At 35.7% G+C, this 24701-nt stretch overlaps 1 protein-coding gene across 2 annotated transcripts in view; it reads right to left on the bottom strand.

The window, feature by feature from the left end:
• Positions 1-1200: 1200 nt before the first annotated feature.
• The window catches only part of LOC116168539 (homeobox protein prophet of Pit-1), a 62316-nt gene continuing 38815 nt past the window's right edge, over positions 1201-24701 (bottom strand). For both annotated transcript variants that reach the window (XM_031484440.1, XM_031484439.1), the window contains exons 3-5: positions 13806-13982; positions 1964-2060; positions 1201-1668 (exon numbers count right to left, since the gene is read on the bottom strand). In XM_031484440.1, the coding sequence (XP_031340300.1) occupies positions 1562-1668; positions 1964-2060; positions 13806-13982 (381 nt within the window). In that variant the 3' untranslated portion in view covers positions 1201-1561. The remainder of the gene's footprint in view (positions 1669-1963; positions 2061-13805; positions 13983-24701) is intronic.

Genomic DNA, 24701 nt, shown 5'->3' with positions numbered 1-24701 from the left:
CACTTCATCCCACACATATTCCCACAAGTACACCTTAATCGATCTAATTTTGAGTATTTCAACACAAATCTCAATTATTCGTCCAATTTTTGGTCTAAACAAACAATGACCGTATGACATGTAGTAGTAGGTACAAACTTGATGCAACATGGCCGCCGATCTCAACAACCAATCAACAATTAGACACTCTACTGTCGCCATTGTTTCGTATAATCACCTAAATTATAAATAGTATATTTGTGTTAAGGTTAGATATCTGTTGTTTGAGACTTACCTATCTGATGTGGTTTTATAAAAATATAATAATTATATAGATAATTGAAAGAAGCAATAAGATGTGTAACCGCAATTATAAAATTAAGTTAATTGCGTGTTCTAATTCAAGAATGGGTCAGTGTAACATCACGGCTCCATGATATCAAATTCGATAAAAAAATCGTGTCATTCCATTCTCCGTCTCTCCGTGTAATCGAATAATTTTGCATGTAATAAATGCAACTATTGTTGTAACGGTTTATGAACGTTTTAGAGAATCGACAATGCAAGAGGAAGTGCAGTGATGCCTAGAACAAGAAAGTTTGGAGTAAATAAAATTTTGATCGTATTTTCAATAAATTCTAATTAAATACGATAATACAATTTTGTGTAATTGTTAACATGAGCGAAAATATGATACCTAGCCGAAATATATAAAGTTGAATTAGCTGATTCGTTTTAATTGTGCGAATGTAAACCCCACCAACAATTATGCAGTATAGTTGATTAAACTATAGTTTTCATAAGAATTCACAATCAATCTCCGTGTAACCAAATTTCCAATTTATCCTAACAAAATTTGCAAGGATTTTCCAAGATTACGTAATCACTGGTCAAAATTCCATCCCTCGGTACCTATACCCTTCCCAGATCAACCAAATGTACAATAAACTTCCTCTGATGTAGTCGACTCTTAAAAAATCTTGCCATAACCAGTAGACCAGTGTAATATGTTAAATGAAGAAATGACAAAGTGAAAAAACTTTCGAAGAGCATCTCAAGAATCTTGTAAATGCCCTTCAACTAAAATATTAACATACGAATGATACTTCCAGCCAATGGTTAAGAAAATTACTTAAACTGATGTATTTATTTACAATTCAACATATACATCTTAACCTAATTACAGATACACACACTGAATTATAACATTAAATACGTTACGCGTATGTCTAGAATTTTTACTAGTTTTCATTATAAATAATAAACTTCGAGTATAATACTCTAGCACATTAATGAAGGTAAAAGATTCTCTTTTGTATGTCGTCTATTTCATAAATACATGTATAAAATAATACTTACACTAACAATTACACACAATTTACAAAGGTGGCTTTCCCAGTTTGAGGAAAGTAAGGAACTTAAAATTTGTGACAAGCACGCGATGGCTGATGATTTTTTTGGCTCGTTGTCGGAAATATCTATAATCCTTTAAAGATGAAAGCATATCTAGTTAAGAACGATACCTTTTATTGGCCAAAATTTAGTGAGAGGTATTTATAAACATTGTGGACCAGTCTGAACATTACGTTTGATATTGTAGCATTGGGGCGGCCAAGTTCGGGTGATGCGTTGTGTTCATTCTTAAAGCTGACAAACTTTTGTTATACCACTCGTCTTCCGCCGTCATTCCTGAAATGACAAATTTGATTATTCACAGCCATCAGTGCGAAGTATAGGGTTGAAATGGGCAGCGTGAAATGCGACAAGTAAAAATAAATACAGGTACTTTTAAGAGGAGACGTCTTGGCGGAAGTAATTTAGTTTCCGCTAAGATGTACCGAGATTACAGCCGGCGTCTTTAAGATGTTTCATTTCCGTTATGAAATAGGTTTTTGGTCATAACGCTAGATGCAATTCAATTGCGCGGAGTCCAGATAAACGTTATTTTTACTGTAGAAAATTCGCGATGGTTTAGTTTTCTTACCTACGGCGTCCTGTCTCATTCCCGCAACGGTTGACATGTTGGTACTGTGGGTCATTGAGAATGACTGGCCCATTCCGGGGTATGAACTTGTGGTCATCTGAAAAAATAAATTACTCTTACTTTGATTGAAAGTATCCTTTTAATAGCTCTACTCTGATGCGGATTAGGTATTTATAGGATACAAATATGGCACAGATATACCTGTGCAAATTGTAAAGATTGGGGGAACTATTTACGTACATCTACACATATGGAACCCAAACATTAATTGGTCTCCAATAATGGAAATAAGTCTGGTGGCGAGTTTTAAATGTTTTTCGAGTGCTAAACATATTTTCCGTTCCCACAAGCCACAAATAAACCACACTATTAATTTTCCGCAGTCCGCACCCATATATGGGTAGGTATTGTTTTCATCACCAAGAAAAAGTCCGTTGTTGTTATCGGGGCACGATAGTTTAACATCAAACCTTAAAAATCCCGCAGTTTTTCCTGGTCCAATTTCCACCTTGTTGTTAGGGTTTATAACTGGAACAATTACCCACACCTCTTGAGAGCGCTCGAATTCGGACTCGCTTTGTGCTTGCTTCGATTTCCAAGTCTTCAGAACGTTCAGTTATAGATTTGCTCGTTACCATTCGGTTCCGTGTTGTACAGTTCTCCTTTGTACGGCCCGTTTGTTTACATTTGAAACATGCATTATAATCTTTTAGACGCTAACATTCAGTAGCATAATGTCCCTCAGATGCACAATTGTGTCTCGCGTTTTTACCATCGAATAATTTGTTTTGCCACGATTTGTGTAGTGTCTCACCGGTTCGTGTTACTCTTATTTGCAGGGATACGGTATCATGCAATAGGTTGAGAGGTTCCACCCTGTATATACAACATACGACGATACATACATTTTTGAGAGTTGGCAACCATGCAATTTTAAGGTGGGAAAAAGCTGCCTGCGAAATATAAAAAGCACTGGCGGGGGGTACGTTTGGCATCTTGTCTTGAATGGCGCTCCATAAATGTTTGTTGTTATTTTGTGTTTTTTTAATGCAGGTATTAATCTTTGCATTTCTTTATATCGTATTTGTGTTTTGTATGCCACATTTTATACGTTTTGTGTGTTTGATCTTTGTTTTTGAAATTTACTTGGTTTAATTTATTTATTTATTTATTTTTAAAAATAAATAAATAAATATATTGAAATTACCGATTCGTTTGATGTATGTACTGACTTGTTTGTAACTAACAATTTTCTCCGTGAATGAAGCAGTCACGGGGGTGGTAAAAACTGTATCCATTTGAAGTACGACAACTGATTCCGTGATTGTCTTCAACTTTCAACTGTAGGCTCGAAACCCCAAAACCAGGGGCGGGTTACCTATCTTGCAGGAGCGGGATTACGCTAATCAAAGCTCTTCAGTTTGGAATCTATGTGCGATAAATAGTTACGATTCGTAATTTCCATATATAATGTTTTAGTTACATTTGCCTCCAAGGCCATGTAATTTTCCATCTTGCTTTTAACAAAAGGACTTTATTGCATCAAAGATGAGTCACATCCTGTGTATTTCACCCTTTCTTAGAATCTTGGTACCTGTTTACCTGACCCATAATCCCCAAACCTTGTTTTTAACCTATATGTTACCTCTTGAAATGTACATGCTACTTTTTGTGATGTTATAATTTTATGTTACGCATTCACATCATTACAAACAATTAATTTTACTACACAATTAATATTAATTTGAAGGCCGGTTTTTTTATTGGTAAGTTCTTTTTTTTCCCAAGCCTATTTCTATTTTTATTCGGTGAACTACCATTTTCAAAGTTTATTTTTGCAATGTAATTTATTTCGACTTAAATTTCCGAACTTTCACAATCTTAATAATTGCGATCATTATTAAACAAACTTTTCACAATTTGAGTGTTTTATTTTACGTTCCTTCCCTACTGTGCTTCAGGTCAAAGCATTGTCTACAACTTACGTAATGGGGCCCTGCCTTAGATGTTTGATCACGTGCCACTTTTCAAATTTAAGCGGGACCTTGTTTAGTTTTGGAGGGAATTCGGGTGGCCATTTTTAAACGTTGCCGGGTTGACTTTATTTCCGTGTTCTTGTAGTGTGAAGTTAGCGTAGAGCCTGGGGGTTAAGTACACTACAAGGTCATTCGCATCGCTATGTTCCTTGACCATTAAACCCGGAATCAATGCTTTCTGCCCCAATACAGGCACACTTTGCTCTTTACACTCGCTAAATGTTAAATTTAGCACGTTGCACAATCTCGGTAATAAACTTCAAGATCTTGACGTGGTGTTTGTAGTCGTTTTTCTATGCGCCTCCAGTGCCTCCACGAGACTACCACATTATCAAGTTAAACTCGAATTCAAACTCTGTCCACGAACGGATATTCACCCCTTCTAATGTGAAACCAATCTCTAGCCCCCGCCGCCACTAACTCTTGCAGTTTCTAATTTAATTACGTCTGACCAGTCGTGTAGTATTGCGCTGGTATCCACCTTTTCTAGCCATTCCATCGCTTCTCTGCAGCTGGTTCCGTTGAAGTTGGGCAATACTTAAATCAGGCATGATAAGGTAGGGTCGCGGTTCTCTCAATGATTGGTCGCGGTGCTGGGACTAGGGCTGGGCGATTACGGGTTTGAATAATCGATAATCGATTATGAAAAATAATCGATTACACTGATTAATCGATTAATCAAATAATCGATTAACCAAATAATCGTTTAATCAAATAATCGATTAATCAAATAATCGATTAATCAAATCATCGATTAATCAAATAATCGATTAATCACCTAATCGTTTAATCAAAAGTCGATTGTCACATACAAGGAGTGATAAATATCTGTTTGTATGCATTAATACGTTAATTATTTAATAATAGAAATAAAAAATAATTCCATTACTCTTTTCATCAAATCGTTCATTACTAGGCAGATCGATTAATCAATAATCAACAAAGTGCCCTGGTTCGAATCCGGGTTCGGGCATGGATATTTGCAAATGCATAGTGGGTTGGTTGGTAGAACAGCCTTGGCTGAAACCCTGCCCATTTGAAAATGAAGGTCAAAAATAAAAATAAATAAATAAAAATAAATGATTAGGCAGCTTACTCTCCGATGAGGTGTGCTTTAGTTTTGATGATACAATCTTAATTCATTTTAGCTGCTTAAAGTGACGTTTTAACATCCGCTATAAAATAAAATAATACTTGTGAGCTGTGAGTGCTCCTTTTTGCGTAAACTGATGATCCAGCTAATAATAATCAATTAAAATTTACTTAATAATTGATTAATCAAACAATCGATTAATCAAATAACCGATTAATCAAATAATCGATTAATCAAACAATCGATTAATCAAATCGATTAATCAAATAACCGATTAATCAAATAATCGATTAATCAAATAATCGATTAATCGATTAATTTAATAGAATAATCAAACCCGATTATCGATTATCGTTTGATTATAATCGATTAATCGATTTTTTTGCCCAACGCTAGCTGGGACACGTTTTGTTAAAGCATTTGTTCGCTACGGTCTGCTCGGAAATTCGGCCGTAATCACTTTCCATATGTCCATTTTCATTCGCCTTGACGATTAATTAATCGGCCTCATTACACTTTCATTTGGTCTTGACGTTCTATATCTCACTTCTGAATATTGTTAGCTCCCCGATGTTAAACAACGATAAAATTCAGAAGTGCCGAAAGAATTACAACATTAAATTCAAGTTATGAGGGCCGCAGAATTTTAATTTCACAAAAACACTTCCGCTATCGTTCGTATTTATCGTAATAGGGTTCAATTCGTAAGTTATTCTTTGTAATTGAAGGTCACCAAACTTTACTTTACATTTAAAACTTTACTCGTTTAATTGAGCTACACGTACCTATAATTCAACTTCGCTACTATATGTCTATATCGACACAAAGTTTTTTGTAAATACCGGCCCTATTGGGATCAATGCGCATGTAGCCGCAGATAAGTATATACAGAGTGGCCCAACGAGAAGTATACAGAGGGCTTTTAGGGTATTAAATTTAGAAATTTCGAAAAATCCTCGAACACGTCAATTTTGTGTTCGAGGGGGACAACTTTTGGAATACAAATCACGAACCCAAGTCTTCACCCCTCTACGTAGGGAGCTTAACCCCTAAAATTTTAAATGGGATCCTATGGCAAATGGCACATTATGTGAAATTTAATCGTGATTACTAATCTGCTTTACTTCTTAAATTCTATTGGTTCGTTTCGGAGAACTGACAGGTTCACTTAAGTTTAACAAACAAATTGAAGCGTCAAAATAAATTTTAATAAAGGTGACTTAGATCGCATTTGTTTTGTTTTTTTTAGAAAAAACCATTTCAAATGCGAATTATCTCTGAAACGTCTGCTACTTCTTGGACAACCCTCGCATAACTGATTTAGTTGACTATACAGGGTGTTTCGTGACCGCATGTAATAAAAATTGGGTGATAGAGGGGATCAGGACAAGCACTTTTTCCGAATAAACCGTGGGTCCAACGTGTTTTGTTTGGAAGCCACCCCCAAAGAAGCGGTAAAATTTGGATTTCTTCTTTAATTTTTTTCTCTCTTTGAATAGGTTTTCGGGTATGCCCTATCCAATTATGCAAATTTTTTTTCAAAATTCCTACCACGAAATGGCGAACCCCTACTTGGGGGTGCAAAAAAATTCTGATTTCGACGAAATTTGGTATCTGGGGGTTTTTGAACATGTAAATAACGAATCTGGAAAATGAAGAGAATTCCACGAAATTTGTTGTGTACATACTTGATGAGTTAAGAAACAAAATTGACGAACAGTTTTTCTCATTTGAAAATTGGGCCTTCGGGTTACAAAGTGAGTGATCTAATTTCAAAGTAGCCTATGCTAAAAGTACTATTCGCGGCTGTGCGAATGGTCTCAATACAAATCTCTATTTTAGACGGCGCCATGTCAAATTTAAGGATTTCCTTACAAACAGTTTTCCCTTTGTTTTCCCTCATTATTCGATGGTATTGGGTCGTGCTCATCAATTATATGTAGGTACATTTATAATTTGTGCTACATGGTTATTTTGATAGGAAATTATACTCTGCGATAAATTACGCAAAAATTCGTACAAAATTAAAAATCCATCCCACGGTAATATATAGGTGACAGACTTAACTTCGGCTTCGCCCTAATTTTTCTCTCACGGTTCGGAGCGAATTTTCACACAATAATTATCCTCGATATTAGCTTTGATCCATCGTGTTTGGTCAATATAGGCAACATTGGTTGAGACTTGTCGAGTTTAATCGCCGACCTTGGCGTGTGCGTGCGTTCTTATTAAATTTTTAACTTAGAAACTATATGGGGTGTTAGATCTAAATTCTCACCATTTCATACGATATTTTCAGGACAATTAACAATTGAAACGATGTACCACAGGACTCATTCTGCCACTTGACTCTTAGAATAAAATGATTCTGTGACACTGTAACCGTAATTTTGGATGAGTAAATCAAGGAGCATAATATTTCAAATCGAAAATATTTTAAACTAGGTACACGTATATTTGAGAAAAAAATAGTCTTATTTCTCATACGTACCAAAAATAAGTTTTGTAAGTTTTGTTTCGTGGCGTATAGTAGTTGAATAGAATTGAATAACGTAGAAAGAAAAAAATTTGTGCTGTCCAAACCGTTTATAGAATCCCTTTACACGATTTCTCAAAAAAATATATTCTCGGCCTTCTTATGTTTACACCGTAGGATAACCTAATTCGCAAGGAAATTTGCATATATTTGATGAGACAGACCGACGTCTACCGTCGCGACGGAAGCCGTCCGACGATTATCGGTCACGACGGGAGGACGTAATGCGGTCTTACACCTAAACCAATCATCCAACCTCTTTGACCTCACCTAATTAATTTACCTGCGACACAGTAATGTACAAAACTAGCAAATGGTAGTATATATATGTATATCAACTGCTCCCACCTTGAACTCCGAACTAACCCCTGAAAGAGACGCGAACGCGCATGCAAAACAGATTTTGCATAAACAAATTGGTAATAGACCGCACCAGGGGCAAATTAATTTAATGTAAATCTACTTGAAGTTTTCTCATTTTACAAATTTTAATTTGACCGACGAAGAGAGTAAGTGAATTTAATTCAAAGTGGCGTTGCATTTGTTTTTATAATTAAAACCGCACTTAAAAGATATGCTTCAAAGTAAATTTCACGTAGGGCGCGTTATTGCGGATTACCTTGGCAGCGTTAGCTCTAGCATTACTAAATTAAGCATTTTGTTGCTTACCTAAACTATAAGATACAAACAAAAATATAATATTGTTGTGTTATTTTGTTAATAATATATAATGTTGTGCGTCTTTTGATCCGAATGGGAATGAGTTTGAATCATGTTCCATATATTTGTAGCTATTTCTGCCCTGTGGCCCTGATTGTTAGGTGTAGGTAAATAATTTTTTGGAATTGTGGGCTACCGAGTTTCTCAAATTAATAAATGTAAGTCAATATTGGGCTGGATGTGCCCTAGAAAAATTAAAATTATTGCGTGTACAAATCTGGATCTGTCATAAATACGTGCAGATGGAGCCACAAATGAGCATATTAGTAAATGTGTTGTTTTCAAACTGAAGTGCATTGAAAACTGCGTACGCCCTGTAGAAGTTTTGAATAGTAGAAAACTAAAAGGGAATTTTGGAATTGAGAGCATAAATAACAAATTCCGGGTGTACAAATCAGTTTTGTAAAGTGGGATAGCTACTTAACTCTAGAAAGAAAGAAATACTAAAGAAAGGTATAGATTTATTTTAAAGACACACACTATTCCATCCCCAATCCCCAAGAAGAATTATCCGCAGAAGTTTCATTTTTCAACAATGAAACAACTCGAAACACACATCGAAACTATATCAAAATTATCAACCACAAAACACAAACAGATCTCTGGTCACAACTACTAGAAGAATGGAAGAAAAAATTTACTGAAAAAATGTACCAATTGTGCAAAAAAATAATTAAAAGGAAGTGGTCACATTAATGTATGTCATTTAAATTAAACATATTGTTGTGTAAGAAACTTTAGGTGGATGTTATTTAGGCTGAAATACTACCAAAGATAATAACGAGCCATCCTGTATGTGCGAAAGTTTTTATTCAATGATTTCACTTCACTGACAAATAAACACAGAATTGGTTTATTTCATCGAATTTTTTTAATTAATTAATTGCATAATTTCTTGTTTAAATTATATCATTCGCGTGAATTTGTTTATTTGTAAGATGTGAAAATTACGTTATTTATGGCCGTTTGCACCGACAAATTTAAGCAGAGCTTAGCTTAAGCATAGCTTAAAATCCATGGCAACGATTGTTGAGACAATGGTTACCATGGATGGTTACTCTTTGGTATTATATTCAGGATATTTGTACGTTTAGAGTTAAAATTTACACACTGTAAAAAAAATGAATGGGAAAACTGGTCAAAAATATCAGCAAAATAAATCTGAAGTTTGCCAAATTTACGTACCGGGTGACCCAATAAAACTATTCCTCGGCCATATGTCGGGAACCGTTCGTCGTATGACTCAGGGGTAAAAAAATTATTGGGGAATCGGGCATTAAGAATCGCTGGAAAATATTTTCAAGTTCTAAAAATGACCACCAGAGGGCGTAACCGCCATCTTAAATTTTTCCTTAAATTTCGCATAATAAAGTAGACATTTTTTTTCACATAAACTCTTTTGTTGTCCAAGGAATGCCCTTTTCAACGATACCAAATTTGTTACAATCGGTCAAACGGTTAAGAAGTTAAAGCAGATTATTGCAAAAACAATTGAACGCCCCACGCCATCTTTGTTTTTGAAATAACTGAGTTTTTGTTTTTACGAAAATGATAGATAAAATAATATTAAATAAAGAGAACCATTTTATCTATCATTTTCGTAAAAACAAAAACTCAGTTATTTCAAAAACAAAGATGGCGTGGGGCGTTCAATTGTTTTTGCAATAATCAGCTTTAACTTCTTAACCGTTTAACCGATTGTAACAAATTTGGTATCGTTGAAAAGGGCATTCCTTGGACAACAAGAATCAACCAGCCAAATATAGTTAATTTAGTTGAATCCAGGGGGCTAGTTTTGACACTATGATCCGAAATCCTAAAAAAATCAAAAAAAGACAGTAACCAAATAAAACTAAAAGAGGCCAGTGAAAACCGTTTTTCAAAATCTCGTTCCTAACCTCAAATATTGGGAAAATGAGATTAATTAATAAAAATGCTCAAATTGTATCTTATTTGACGTATTTCCGGTATTTATCGATGGCGCGAAAGATTATTTGGAAAAGGACCCTACACTTTTAGGTAGGCCTTGGAAAATTAAACAAATGAAACACGATGCATTATAAAATAATAACAACCGTCATTTGTAAATTATTTTGCTGTGATTACATTCAGAAAGTGTAGCTTTTTGAATTTGTAATTTTTTCTAAAATGCCGATTTCTAACCACGAAACATTTAATATGCTGGCGGCGATGGTTCGTGGTCGATTCGGATAATGCAAATAGAAGATGTGGGCAGCGATGGTCGCATTCTGAAAATACTCAAAATATATCGCCAGTATATTAAATGCTTCTTGGTTAGAAATCGGCATTTTAGAAAAAATGGCAAATTCAAAAAAACTGCACTTTCTGAATGTAAACACAGCAGAATAATTTACAAATTACGGCTGTTTTATTTTATTATGCATCGTGTTTCATTTATTTAATTTTCCAAGGCCTACCTAAAAGTGTAGGGTGTTGGATGTTCTTTGGCTACTTTTTCATAAAGAAAAAGTCATATCATTCCATTTGATTTTTTTAGGATTTTGGATCATAGTGTCAAAACTAGCCTCATGGCGGAGAAGGATTCAACTGAATGAACTGTATTTTGGTTGATTCTCATTGCCCAAGGAATGCTCTTTTCAACCATATTTGTTAAAATCAGTCAAAGTTAAATACGGTTATTGCAAAAACAATTGAACGCTCCACACCATCTTTGTTTTTGAAATAACTGTTTTTACGAGTTACGACAATGATAAACTGGTTCTCTTTAAAAATGTAAAAAAATTTTTTTTAGTTTATTATGCGAAATTTAGAGATATGGCCGAGGAACAGTCTTATTGTATCACCCGGTACAATGATATTCTTATAATAATTTTCATAGCAACCTATCAACAAACTTTGGTCGGTAGAGATACTTGCAGATGTGTTCCACACTGACTCTCTGTACTGCGCAAACGCAAGCGCGCTTAAATTTGAATTTGCTTTAACGCGCTCGAATTAGTAGCCTTCCGTCATCACTGTGAATTCCAGTTACATTATAGCCCACCAACCGTCATGATCCTTTACAGCATAATATGGAATAAACAACAAGAATTGTAACGTTATTATTTATTATAGTCAAAACCCTTCTACCATCATGGTGTAGGTACGGAAAATAAATTAACATATTCTACCAGATAAGTCACTATAAACCAAGCTATAAACTATTGTGCTCCATTTTTTCCTATCTCGCGTTAACTTCTTAAGGCGCAGATAGACTAGCAAGTTAGTCTGAGTTTATAGTGAAGCGGCGAGCGTCGATGCATCGCGGTTTTAGATCGAGGTTCACCTCCATAAAAACAAACGGAATGAACCTAATGTAGGCGTTTATAGTGAAAACGTGAAGATAGCTTTGCGAAACGCGATGTCGCTAGCGGTGATGATAGAAACAAAAATGTTTGAATTTGTAAGAGGTTTACATAGCGTTCGGAAAGTATCGGTCGCTTCCGTGCGTCTATTATGCTTACGACGAACTACAGGCGTTCCTCTTTCACTTACTTCTGGAGTCTGGATTATGCAGTTTTGTGCGTATGCCCAAATGTCGATATTGACATACTAACATATTGCCGAAATTTATCGGGACTTATAACTTTTTGTACAAACGGGCAACTCTCCAATAGTCTCGCGATCTTTATTGATTGGATGTATTGACCATCTTCGAACGCGATGCGAATGATCGGGAGAGAACAAACTATTAATTATTTCAAATTTTGTGTAACTATTTTCAGTTATAAACTTCATTTCAACCTTTCCCCGCGACATATTTGCAGATAATACCCTTCACCTAGAAGTGATCAGCCACGCTCCAGTATAATTTTGCAGCCTCGACGCTATCATCGCTCATGTACCGCTATCCTCGGCGCTCGCCGCTTCACTATAAACTCGGCCTTACTTGTGACAATCTCGCGGGAGAAACTTCCAGTTCCACATGTATTTAAACTGTGCGCAATAAGTGTCGGAGTGTGGCGATAAACTGTAGGGCAAGTTAGGTGAGCCATTGCTGTCGCAAGTTCTCACAAAACTGTTTACACTAGCAGGACTTTTAGCTTCCGAAAATGCTGTCAGTTGATACCATGGTGTATTATACACCATGGTTGTTACCTAGCAGTTGTTTTCGAGAACTTCTCATGTCTGGTTTTTTGTGATTCGTTCAGCACCCAACTGTCTCTCTTCCGTAGGTCAATATTGGTCTGCAATGTTATTGCTTTAAGTAGATTTAATTAACTATTTCTAATTAACTACAGTACTTACAGAAATAGTTTCTTTCTATCGCCTTTGGCATATTCTAGGAATTCCTCGAGGAATTCATACCTATGTACTTGAAATGTAGATATCAACAAAATTCATCTTGATAACATGACATTAACATATACCTACTACACCTACTTACAATAGGTAAGCAGGTAAACTAAATTATCTTCAATGGGCTCATCCCGCCTTCATTTGTTATTTCTGATCCACAAAGTACTTTAAAAATAAAAAGACCCGTGTGTCCTCAATTTTTATTTGCGAGTAAAATAAACCCAAAATAAATTATTGAAAAGCTGTGTTTTTAGTCCGAATTTGAAACGCTTCAGACTAAATACGTCACAAACCTACAACCAATCACGTAGAAGTGAGCTGGCAACCTTACGCGAGGGTCTGACGTTTGTCACATTTGACGTTTTGAGAGGGATGTTTAACTGCATCTAGCACGAAAGTGACAAGTGCCTGTGACAGATGACGCAAGTTATAAATGCCATTCTCCTGCAATATTGCCAAGTCGTTATGTCATCTGAATGGTTCTAGGAGCTGATTGGTCGGGCTTATTACGTCACAGAGCCCGCCACAATCATATCGTTTTGAATAAACCTTTAAAACCGCACATGTTCATTATTTATTTTTTGCTAATCAGCCTCTATTTTTAAATAAACTTTTACTGTCCAAAAAAATGTTTTATGGTTTCAGCTACACTGTAAACCCCCATTATAACGTTTGCAGGTTATGTGTATTATTTACCCAACTTGACAGTTGTATGCAAATTCAAATTTAAGCGCGCTTGCGTTTGCGCAGTACAGGGAGTCAGTGTGGAACACATCTGCAAGTCGGTAGAGATTGCTACCGAAAAATAGAGAGCAAAGCATGCTATTAATTAATGCTCAGATAATTCAGATCAACAAATTATTACACATTATACCACCCAATATTCCAATTCCGTTTGATTGTTTCCTGCTATTCCGGTTTAAATGGATTAATTGATGAATAATACCGATGTCACATTTGAAAGGGATCAGTCCCGAAAGATTTCTTTTTCAAGTTATGGCATTGTCGCACTTTGACTAGCTTTATCAATCGTCACTTACCTTCACCCGCGCGGTTTATTTCAGACACGTATAGAAATTTCCAATCGAAAACGTCGATAAAATGTAATGACCATGTAACAAAGTTAAAATAGCTAACCTGTGGATATCTATTAATCGCCGTTGGATGCGGATAAGGCTGATATCCTCTGGCAGCACCGGGATAAATATTTCGCATCATTGCGCCATTACATCCTGGAAGGACCGACGGCGCGAGAGCTTTCTGTAATTGTTTCTCCTGCTTCCTATATTTCGCCCTTCTATTTTGAAACCATACCTGCAAGAAATCGAAACACTGTTTAGTACAACAATAAATCGATTCACTTAAAAACTAAGGGATACGAATAACTCGGCCCGTTGGGGGTTTTTAATTAGATTATGTAATCAATTAAAAAAGTAATTAGTAACTGAAGCTCTTTTTTCAGAACTTAAAATTTTTAACCAATCTCATTCGCAACTGATTTGAGAACAAAGAACGCGAGAGGAACCCTCTAACAAAGCTACTTATAGCAACACGGCGACAAACAAAAGAAGGCGATAAGGTCGCAAAATATGCATTAGGTTGTCTTAAAGAGAGCCGCTCGGAGTCAGTTGTTTTGGGGACTTTTGGGGATGGCAGAGGGTGGTTCATCCGCTAGGAGTGGGGGTAACTTCATTACGGATCCATTTGATGGAATCGAGGGCGGCTAGGACGTGCTGCGCGTCTTCCGCGGTACAGTCAGAACATAGCTCTATCGAATGCTCTTTGTTTTGACAAATCATCTCATAGCTTCGTTTCTATTCAATAAAGTTTTCATTTCAATTCCTTATTAGAGCCACTTACGTCTGAAAGTGAAATACGTTTCACTCCACTTATAGGTAGACATCGAGGACCGCCGCTTGCGCCGGATTTACGCATGCACGCACTTTTCAGTAAATCTTATACATTGTATTGAATTAAAAAAAACGGCTTTACTGAATTAAATCGCTACTTACTAGAAATTTAAACCAGATTCGTTGTCGCATTGAATCGCTACAATTCTCAATAGCTGAATAGGAAATCTTACTCAACCGTTCTACGTAATATTAATGTGAAACTTGTTGCTTTGCTTTATGCTTAGATGTAGGTGCTTCTTTTTGGAATGGAAAACCTAATAAACACGCAACAGGATACAAGAATGCCAATATGCTTAACTTTTTCATTAAAAATATATTTCAACTCCATATCTCGGTAGTAGGCCAATTACATTTTAATTCCAATAATTTCTGTACTGTAGCAGCTCATATCAATATGGAATTTGCTAAATGGTATGTCCAGCTACGTTAAAACTCAAATAACAACCTTGTTGGCAGGGCTGGATTTGCCATGGGGTCATGTGAGCCCGGGCTCATAGCGGCAAATTTTTAGGGGCGGCAAAAAACCAAATTTGGGGAATAATTCTACAGTACTATCGTGAATACTATCGTGAAAAAATAACATAACCTCTTGAGAAATTGAGGTCACATTTCGACGAAATTCTATGAACTTTTGATTTAGGTACGGCTTCTCCCGCAATTTTTTGTTGAAAACGCTTAATTAAGCTTAATTTCATGGCCACGTAACCATTAGATTCTGTGAATTCTCCGAAACACGATTCAGTGGTTACATTATTTACATGTTTGCATATTGTATTTCATTGTTTAAAGTGGAAAATAAACTTGAACTACGTTATTTGAAATGAATGTCTTTTATTATCTTGGAAAACCACTTATGAATTTCACATTGTAAATTTTACGTAATAACGTTGTTCTTAAAAAAGTAAAATTAGATATAGTCCCATGAACACCTTCTGTTGATGTAATGATGCGGAAATATTGATAAGAAGGAGTAATATAAATATAAAAACATAAAAATGGAAGTTATTTGTTTGTAATTTAAACAACAGATATTATACTTTGTTTCAATAACACTATAAATCTCATAATTAATATAAAAAATGTTTTTACTACTAACTGAGCCCATGAGAAAGAAAGAGTAAAATATAATTTTGGTTGGGGTATAATATGCTTGCTCAATGACCAAACCATGTGTTAGATCTATTTTTGGCGACTACATGGATTTTGATCAAAACATGTTAAAGTCGCTATTTGTGCACCAAGATCGTTGGGAAAAAGACCAAGAGCATGATCTCAATGATCAAAACATGAATTTGCTCTAATTCTGGAGACCACATAGATTTTGACCAAAACATGTCAAAATCGTTATTGATGCACTAAGATCGTTGGGAAAAAGACCAAGAACATTATCTCAATGACCAAGACATGAATTTGATGCATTTTTGTTAAGTATAAAATGCATTATGTAAGATTAAAATAAATTGTCGTTAAAAGTGAAGGATCCTTCGATATTTCGTTGTATCGGTTTATTTTGTACCGGATGTGTGCCGAAATGTGCGCAATGTTTAGAACTTTTTGTCGCCACAAACGCGTAATATTGCGCATATTTTTCTACAAGGTTTTAGAACAGAGGATAGCGATAGACAACATATTGTAGCGAACATTCCAGATACCTTGATCATTTCGTAGGCATCGAGGCGCCATGAAAGACTAGCCGCCGATAAAGAACGAAGGCGGATGTGACGTAATCTTTCCGATAAATATTACGTGTTTGTTCGAGAACATTCTTAAGCGTCCTTGAGCTTGAACACAGAATGCTGTGTCGAATCGTGTTTCGAGTTAGTTCCAACTTATACATTGTTATAATTATTACTTAAATTAATCCATTCTAAGACTGTTATAAATTTATTGTTAGTTAATTGTAAATAAATCAAACCACATAATTAAATTTACGTTATACACCGTGTCAAGTCTCGAATTGAGTATAAGTGAACAATTGGCGGAAGTTTATGCCAGTAGTGACCAGAAAGATGGAGCAACTCACATTGAATACTTTGAAAACCTTTGATGCTGGGTAAAGGGAAATGTGGTATCAAACGACGTAGATTTTCATGTACAGGGTGGCCAACTAAGAATGCGAGGTACTGTGTCTGAGAACCTACCCATCGTAGAGGCTTGCGGTAAAAAAGTTATTACTAAAACGGTCACGAGAAAAACTGGAAAATATTTTTAAGTTTCTGAAATGGCCGCTAGGAGGCGTAACTGCAATCTGGAATCTAAAAAGGTGATGTTTCTGTGAATTCCGCTATATTAACCTAACAAAAAAATGCCCGGTCTTTGAAGGCAACGATAATCTGAACCTTTTTTGTTATTGCTGTATCTCTAAAAATGAAGGGGTGGGGAGTATTCAAAGGTTTCCGTAAAGAATACCCTGTATCTTCGAAACGGCTGAGCCGATTTTAACAAACTCGGGTTAATTGAAAAGAGTTATTCTTCGGCTACAAATATTATAATATTTGAAGTTTTGTTAGTTTCACATAAGGCCGCTTGAGGGTTTTCTTGGACATTCCGACAGAAATGGTTAATTTTCTCAAAAAAATTAAATGCATTGGTTTGATTTTTTTTTCATGAAAAAGTAGCTAAATGATGCCTAAACAAGCTCGCGAAGATTGCATCTCGATATCTATAATTATATATATACCGTGATGCTCAGAATTTCGAGCATTCACGGCGGCATTAAAAGCTTCCTTTTTTAAATCCATCTATCTTACGGCGACAAATTATATAATAAAAATCATTCCGGAAAAATTAGCTTAAAAAATTAAAAATTTGAGGGTATAACATTTTCTTTGGCTTAAATTTTAGGTTAGGAACAAGATATATCGCGATGCTTGTTTAGGCATCATTTAGCTACTTTTTCATGAAAAAAAATCGAACAATAATGCATTTAATTTTTTTGAGAAAATTAACCATTTCTGTCGGAATGTCGAAAAAAGCCCTCAAGCGGTGATATGTGAAACTAACAAAACTTCAAATATTATAATATTTATAGCTGAAGAATAGCTCTTTTGAACTAACCCGAGTTTGTTTAAATCGACTTAGCCGTTTGGAAGGTACAGGGTGTTCTTTACGGAAACCTTTGAATATCCCCCACCACTTCATTTTTAGAGATACAGCAAAAATTGTCAAACAAAAAAGGTTCAGATTATCGTCGACTTCAAAGACCAGACATTTTTTTGTTAGGTTAATATAGCGGAATTCACAGAAACATCACTTTTTTAGATAGCATTTAGCGGCGGCCATTTCAGAAACTAAAAAATAAAATATCTTCCAGGTTTTTCTCGTGGCCGTTTTAGTAATAACTGTAGTCCACTTTCGCGGAATTTATGGCACATTGTTCCGGAACTCAAAAGGCACGCTTTGGTGTTGTCTATGAGGAATCTAACGGTTTGTTTGAGGCACCAGCAGAGAACGCTTGGGCTCACTGCTTAGTAAAGGACATCAAGATGTCCCGAGGTATTGCCGTAGAATTCAAGTTCCGGTTGGGGCGCTTAAGAGAAATCTACTTTCAACGGCCCGAGGTTAAAAAAAGCGTGTTTCCTACAAGAGCAGGGACGATTTTTTATGATCTGATAACAGAAGATCGGTCTTGTGAAAAACCTGGCTACGAAGATTTTTAGAATACACTACAGTACTTAAAACGACAACTACAAATCCATGGCGTTACAAAGCTGGCAATTCCGAAGATTGGATGTGACCTTGAAAAGTTGGACTAGCGCATCGCGCGCAATATGCTGGAGGTGGTATTCCAGGGCAACGGGGTGGAAATGCCTTAACCCCAAAGGAACATTCTAGAAATCTTGATGGACATCGAGGCGCCATGAAAGATTAGTAATCGGCGATAAAGGAAGAAGACGTGATGTGTTTGTTCGAGAACATTTTGAAGCGTTCTTGAGCACTCGAGAAGATTCTAAAAATGTTGTTTGTTATATAAGCAAATCGAATCGTGTTTCGAGTTAGTTCCAACTTCGATGCGCTTATGTTATGTGATAAATCGTGTGTGATAAATAATAATTTGTGAAATAAATTAATCCATTAAGACTGTTGTAAATTGATTGTTAGTTAATTGTAAATAAATCAAACTACGTACCTAATTAAATTTATGTTAGAATATAATGCCAATTGAAGTTTGAAGCAAAAATTGAACTTTTTAAATAATGTCCTGGATTTAAGTTTATGGAGTCAGATGAAATAAATAATAGATATTATGTTATCTTTCCCAAACTAGACGTAGTTAGGGAATGCAATACCCTTAGGTAATTCCAGCGGGGTTTACGAAATTGCGGAAATTAAGTCTTTTTAATTGTTCCATCATCTGCAGTATTTTCACGCTAGGTTTTGTATTTCTTATTATGTAGCTCTGAATCCATTATTTATTTGTGATGATAAGTAATCAATCTGTATATATTATGGTATTATACAGTGCGTTCCAAAAGTAATGCAAATAACAAAAAAATAAACTCTATGTTTGATAATCTGTTACAACGTCGATTATGTAACGGATTTCCGTGTACAGGATCTTTAAATTAGTAAGAATGCATAAGCTTATAGGTAAGTGTGTGTAAGCGAATAATATTGCAAGGAAATTAATTATTTCGTTTATTCATAACCGACGTTGGTATTTATTTGGAAGGAAGCTAAAAGAGAAGTAGCAATATTATGAAATAAGAGCGTTTGACTTGCAATTTTAATTCAGATGTAAATAGAATAACATAATAAACACTGCTTTACGTATGTATATTCGGGATGAGGTGAAGGAAGCGGATCATAGTAAGTAAAATAAGAGCAAGGGGATCCAAGTTAAAGTACGTCTACTCGTTATCCATGTTACATGTCAAAAAGCGTGATTTAAGTATTTAAACTATTCCGTGTTGTAAAATAAAGCACGGATTGGGTCATATTTATTATAAGAGCGATACGTATTACGTCGCTAATAAAAAGAGAAGTATGTCCCTAAGTTGTTTCTTTTACAGCTAACTGACTGTCTTAGAATAATCTTGACATAAACTTTAATAATGTTACTCCTAATGCGCGAAGAATTAGCGTGCACCGAAATACATACAATTCACGTAAACAAATTCTTCGCTGGTCTCCACGAACACAAATAGGTCATTTCTCAGCTATTAGCAATGTTAATTTCTCGTCAATCTATTTCTGCATTATGTTCCACACGATGACTAACTCTCTTCAGAATCTTACGCAAAGTACTTATTTCTAGTCGTCATCACGAGAGGTGGCGTACGATTACATAGGAAATCCTGTATAAAGTTTTCTCTTCTACAGATAGAATCAGATGTGTCGAATGTACCTACATTTTCAATATACAGGGTGTAGCACCTAAAATCCCTCGCGTCAAACCGAAAAAAGCAAAATTGTACACAATTACCGCCGGAATGTTTCTAAAATATTTTTGATCACCAGGGGCATGTTGTATTCCAGTGGCGTATCAATCTTGCATTTTTTAAATAGAAGAAATTATCGAAAAAGTAAAATTTTTTATTGGCTCCTGTTTGTATTGGCACCCTGTAAGCTATTTTTTTTAATGTTTTATAGAAGATGTATTTATTTGACTCTTACTTAACCCAGGATAAAAGATATAAACCTGGAATCAAAATTTAAGTAATAATTTTGACAATATATACTGACGCTTGCAAACGCCCAATTTTTCTTACAAATCGAATTATCTTTAAAACTACTAGTTTTTCGGATATTAACCATATAATAAAAAAGACGTACAATTACACGTAGAATTAAAAAATGCATTCAAATACAGGGGGTTCTATTTTAAAAAAATGTACCATTTTGGCACCTTACTTTGTGGGCGCACCCTGTATAATTCCAAATATTTTTAAAATGTGGAGAATATTCAACCATATCCTATTTATGGACCTATTAACAGGGATGTAAATTCTTTTCGAGTAATTTCTATCAAAATTCCGTTGTTTTTTATTTTGTAAATTGTTTATTCTCTACTGTCTCGCTAACAAGAACGTCAATGTAACAATGGTAACATTTATCCACCCCATCTGATTTGGTTTGAATTCGGTGTTAACTTATGAAATTACTAAAAAGTAGACGACTCCCCTTTATCACTACAATTTGCAAGTAGCATGGATCTGTGTATTACCTACTTTAGTTACACACGTTTATAAATTTGCGAATTCCCTTTATTCGACGTAACATTTACACGTATTCTCTTGTATCAAGAGAAACTTTTCAACTTGTCACCGCTCTTCTAAGTTACATTGCAGCATGCAGTAATTCGATTGAACTAAATTGAGTTAAAAGTAAGGGTTAAGTTGAGTGTAAGAAAGAGACCTTACCAAAGGATGGTCCCTAATGTGTGAGTCAGAGTCCACTCGGGTGCTGCTGTGACAGTTGTGTCTCTTGGGGATCGCGGCCTAACGAATGCCTATAATTTAATCAAAGATCTGGTCGAGTGCGTCCACGCACCCTGTTTCAACCCTAAGATATAAAACTGAAATCCCTTCCGTGTATTTCGCCGCTACTATATAACTATCTACTACTTGACGATGGGATGAAAGGCTAAAAGTTTCTTTAGATGTGTACGTACGTGTTTGTGAATTACTTTTTGATTGATCTTGTTCGTAAAGTGAGTAATCAATCCTGAATACCGCCCAATCTACATACAGATGGCAAGATCGTCATATAAAAAGTGTAGCCTATTACGCGGACAAATGCAAATGCATTGTCAATCAATGTGTAGCTTTTCTAGAAAAAATATATAAAAGTGTAAAGTGATTAATTTTTTTACGACTCCCCTAGCTGAAAATGAGTATAATTTAGAGGTAGGATATCATACCCTTGAATCGTACCCATTACCCACAGCCGTGCGTAATGAAAAAAAAATAGAATAAGTAGATCATGTACGTTTGGAAGTGATAATTATTTACAAATGTCAAAACTGTCAACAGACGTTGTTTATTTTCATTTCGAAATCACGGAAGTCGTAGAAAAAGTATGGTACGTAATTCGGTTGTAATTTGCGTATTACAGGTTCGCAGAATTGCCGCACTTTTCCTATTCACATGTAATACGCACAGCGTTTTCGAGATGACATCACCAATAGATATATTTCGTTGATACTTTTAATTAGAATACTACGACAGATTAAGCCAGTTTCTCCCCCCCCCCCTCCTTCAATGAAAGGAGTCGCGAAGACAAGTCCCCCCTTCCAATTTTCAAAAAAAATTAATTGTTACCACCACGCGAGCCAAATTGGTTTTCGATTTTCATGTTACGATGTGACTGATTATGACTTCATTACCGATTTGTGATATTTTTAGATGAGTTCTACATAGGGGCTAACCCAAGGACTACTCTCCACCTTGGAACCACATTGCGAGGTAGACTTGAGTTTTTGCAATGTTTGAAGGTTCTGAGTATGATGAAGCCTACGCGATGTGGTAGTGGCTTAATGACTGAGATGGTGAAGGATAGTTTATTAAAGTTTTTTTATGTGGTTTGTTCCATGTTTAGGTCGAGAGTTAAGTTTTCAAGAGGTTGCGCATATTATTGGGTCTCACTAAAAGTTTCGTTTCTTCAAATGTTTGTCCCATACATTTTCGGAGAATGACTTTCAAGTGCGATTCTGACTAGTACTTGCGTGTGAAAGCTTGGTGGCGACAGGTTGTCGGGTCATGTGACAAAAGTAATGGGATGAAAATGACCGTTTTGACGAGTTAGATCCGTTGCGTTATCAGGTCATTATACAGACTGGGACCTGCTGACCTAGAGGTTTCTGGCAGAACTCGAGGATTCTAGAAAATTGCTGTTATAGGAATCCAGTTGAGACGAATCTTTGTTAGCAGTCATTTTGGGGCGTTTTTTAAAGTTGAAGAATTAAGCCGTTGAACGAACTTAAGTCAGCGGCCGAGAATTTATTGCAAGGTGGATTTTAGTGTGTGTTACGTAGATTCGTTTCAAGCCAACGAAGTTAAGTAGTAAGTGCCATTCACTTAACGGACCATTTTCTGGTTAAAAAATAACCTTAATCAAAAAGACGTACCCAGAGCTCGAAAAAGCGCTCCAAGCGGGCACTTTTCGGGGCGGCCGCTTGGTGCTCGATACTCGAGCGTTTACTTAAAGTGCTCGGGGCTTTTTTCTGCCCACGAGCGGTTTTTCCGTTCATGAGCGTTTTTTTCCGCTTGCAAGCTCTTTTTTCGCTCCCGAGTTCTTTATCCGCTCCCGAGCGCTGTATCCTCTCCTGAGCGTTTTTTTCGCTCGTGAGCGCTTTTTACCGCCCTCAAGCCTTGAAGGATTAAGCGCCGTTCGCGAGCGTTTTTTCCGCTCCCGAGCGATTTTTCCGCTCTTGGGCGTTTTTTCCGCTCGCAATAAACCGCTCGAGCACTTTTAGGAGTGCGCGGAACATTTTCGAGAAAATTAGAGCGCTTGGAATAAAAAAGACGGATTGACCTATTCAACTGATTAACGTCATTGTTGATCATCTGCCGTAGGCCAGTTTGAATGCAGATAATATTTTTTAATAAAATCGATTACTTCTTAATCAACGAAGCCCTTCTTTTACGAGCCTGTTTTAAGCGTTTTTTTTCAATCCATGGGACCTATTAGGAGATGATCTAGTATTTCAAGGTTGGATGACACAAAGGGTTTTTTTAGTTGCTGTATAAATATGGTAAAGTTGTGTTTTTTTTAAGAAGTCAGAGTTTTGTCGTCCAAATAGTGAAGAAAAAACATTCCTTAAAGACTTGGTCGGTTTCATTTTATACTCGGTTTAAGAATGTTAAATGTTCTATTGTATATAATTTTCATGTATGAACCCACTTAGAACATAGTAAACGTTTTTTCACTTGAATTCAATATTAAGTAAGTAAAAATCTTCTAGTTGAGTTAAAAAAATATATTTGTTAAGCTTGCAATTTGTTGTAAAAAAGAGATATTACGTACATTTATTATTATTTATTTGAGGCATTATTAATGAGCTCCTAGTGAGTTTATAATTTTGAGGTGTCTGTCCGTCTGTCCGTCCGTCCGTTAGCACGATAACTCATAAAGGAATGGACCGATTACGATGAGATTTTGCAGGTGGATTCTTTATCAAATTTGTAAATCGGAGTTTGTGAATTGGCAATGTAGACCAAAAAATAATGTAGGCCCTTTTGATATCTCCGTTATTTATGAACCGAACTGCATGAAATTCAATATGCGGATAGATTTAACCTTATAAAACAAAATTCCAAAAGTTGAGCCTAATTGATCAGCATTCACATGTCGTATCTCGACCATTTATTAAGGCGAATTGCAAACTTTCTTGGTTTTGCGCATGCGCAGTGCCAACTTTCTTATTTATGGAGGCATTCAAAGGAAATTTGATACATAGCCACTTTAAATAAAAGCAAAACCAACATCAGGTTTAAAATTTGGTTCTGCACATGCTATAGCCATACCCAGGAGCTCGTTTGCTATATTTGTTTAATTTATTGAATTAGTAAATAGAAAAGGAGACAGTTTCAATTAAATTTGGCACTGCAGTTTGAAATAAAGTTAATTTTGATGTACTGAAAAAAAGATTAACTTTTTAAGTATTACTTCTATTGAAACACCCGCACGTAAGTAATAATAGTAGTAGCACTGGAGTAAAAAATGAACCTCTACTTTTTCGCCAGAAATACATGTTTTGCAGAATCATAAATCCGAACCAAACAAAACCTGGATGATGTCAGTAGGTCTGTCTGTTTGTCGGTCTGTCACTTTGTCTGTACCTACTCTCATTTCTGGCTAAACGAATGAACCGATTGGAACCAAATTTGATACACATATTCTTAAATATAAAAAGAACTGAGGAAACTGTCAATTTGTAACGTGCACAAATTTTCGTTTTGTTCCCACATGAAGTCCTTGGTTCGAATCCGGTTTCAAGTATGGATTTGTGAATGTATATAGTCAACTAAGTTAATTCATACACGTAAATTTGACCTAATTAGCTGTATATAAAGGAAGCTCAAGTACTATCTGGTTTTCTACAACTTATCGATAGTCCACCAAACAAATCCTTTCTTGTGAGATTTTCTATGTCTTAGAAATTGTCTTTCTAAGTTAT

This window comes from Photinus pyralis, unplaced genomic scaffold (genome assembly GCF_008802855.1).
Source record: "Photinus pyralis isolate 1611_PpyrPB1 unplaced genomic scaffold, Ppyr1.3 Ppyr1.4_LG4, whole genome shotgun sequence".
In the NCBI taxonomy this organism is placed as follows: Eukaryota; Metazoa; Arthropoda; class Insecta; order Coleoptera; family Lampyridae; genus Photinus; species Photinus pyralis.
Note: the sequence above shows the minus strand (reverse complement) of the source record. Positions and strands in the feature narration are given on the sequence as shown.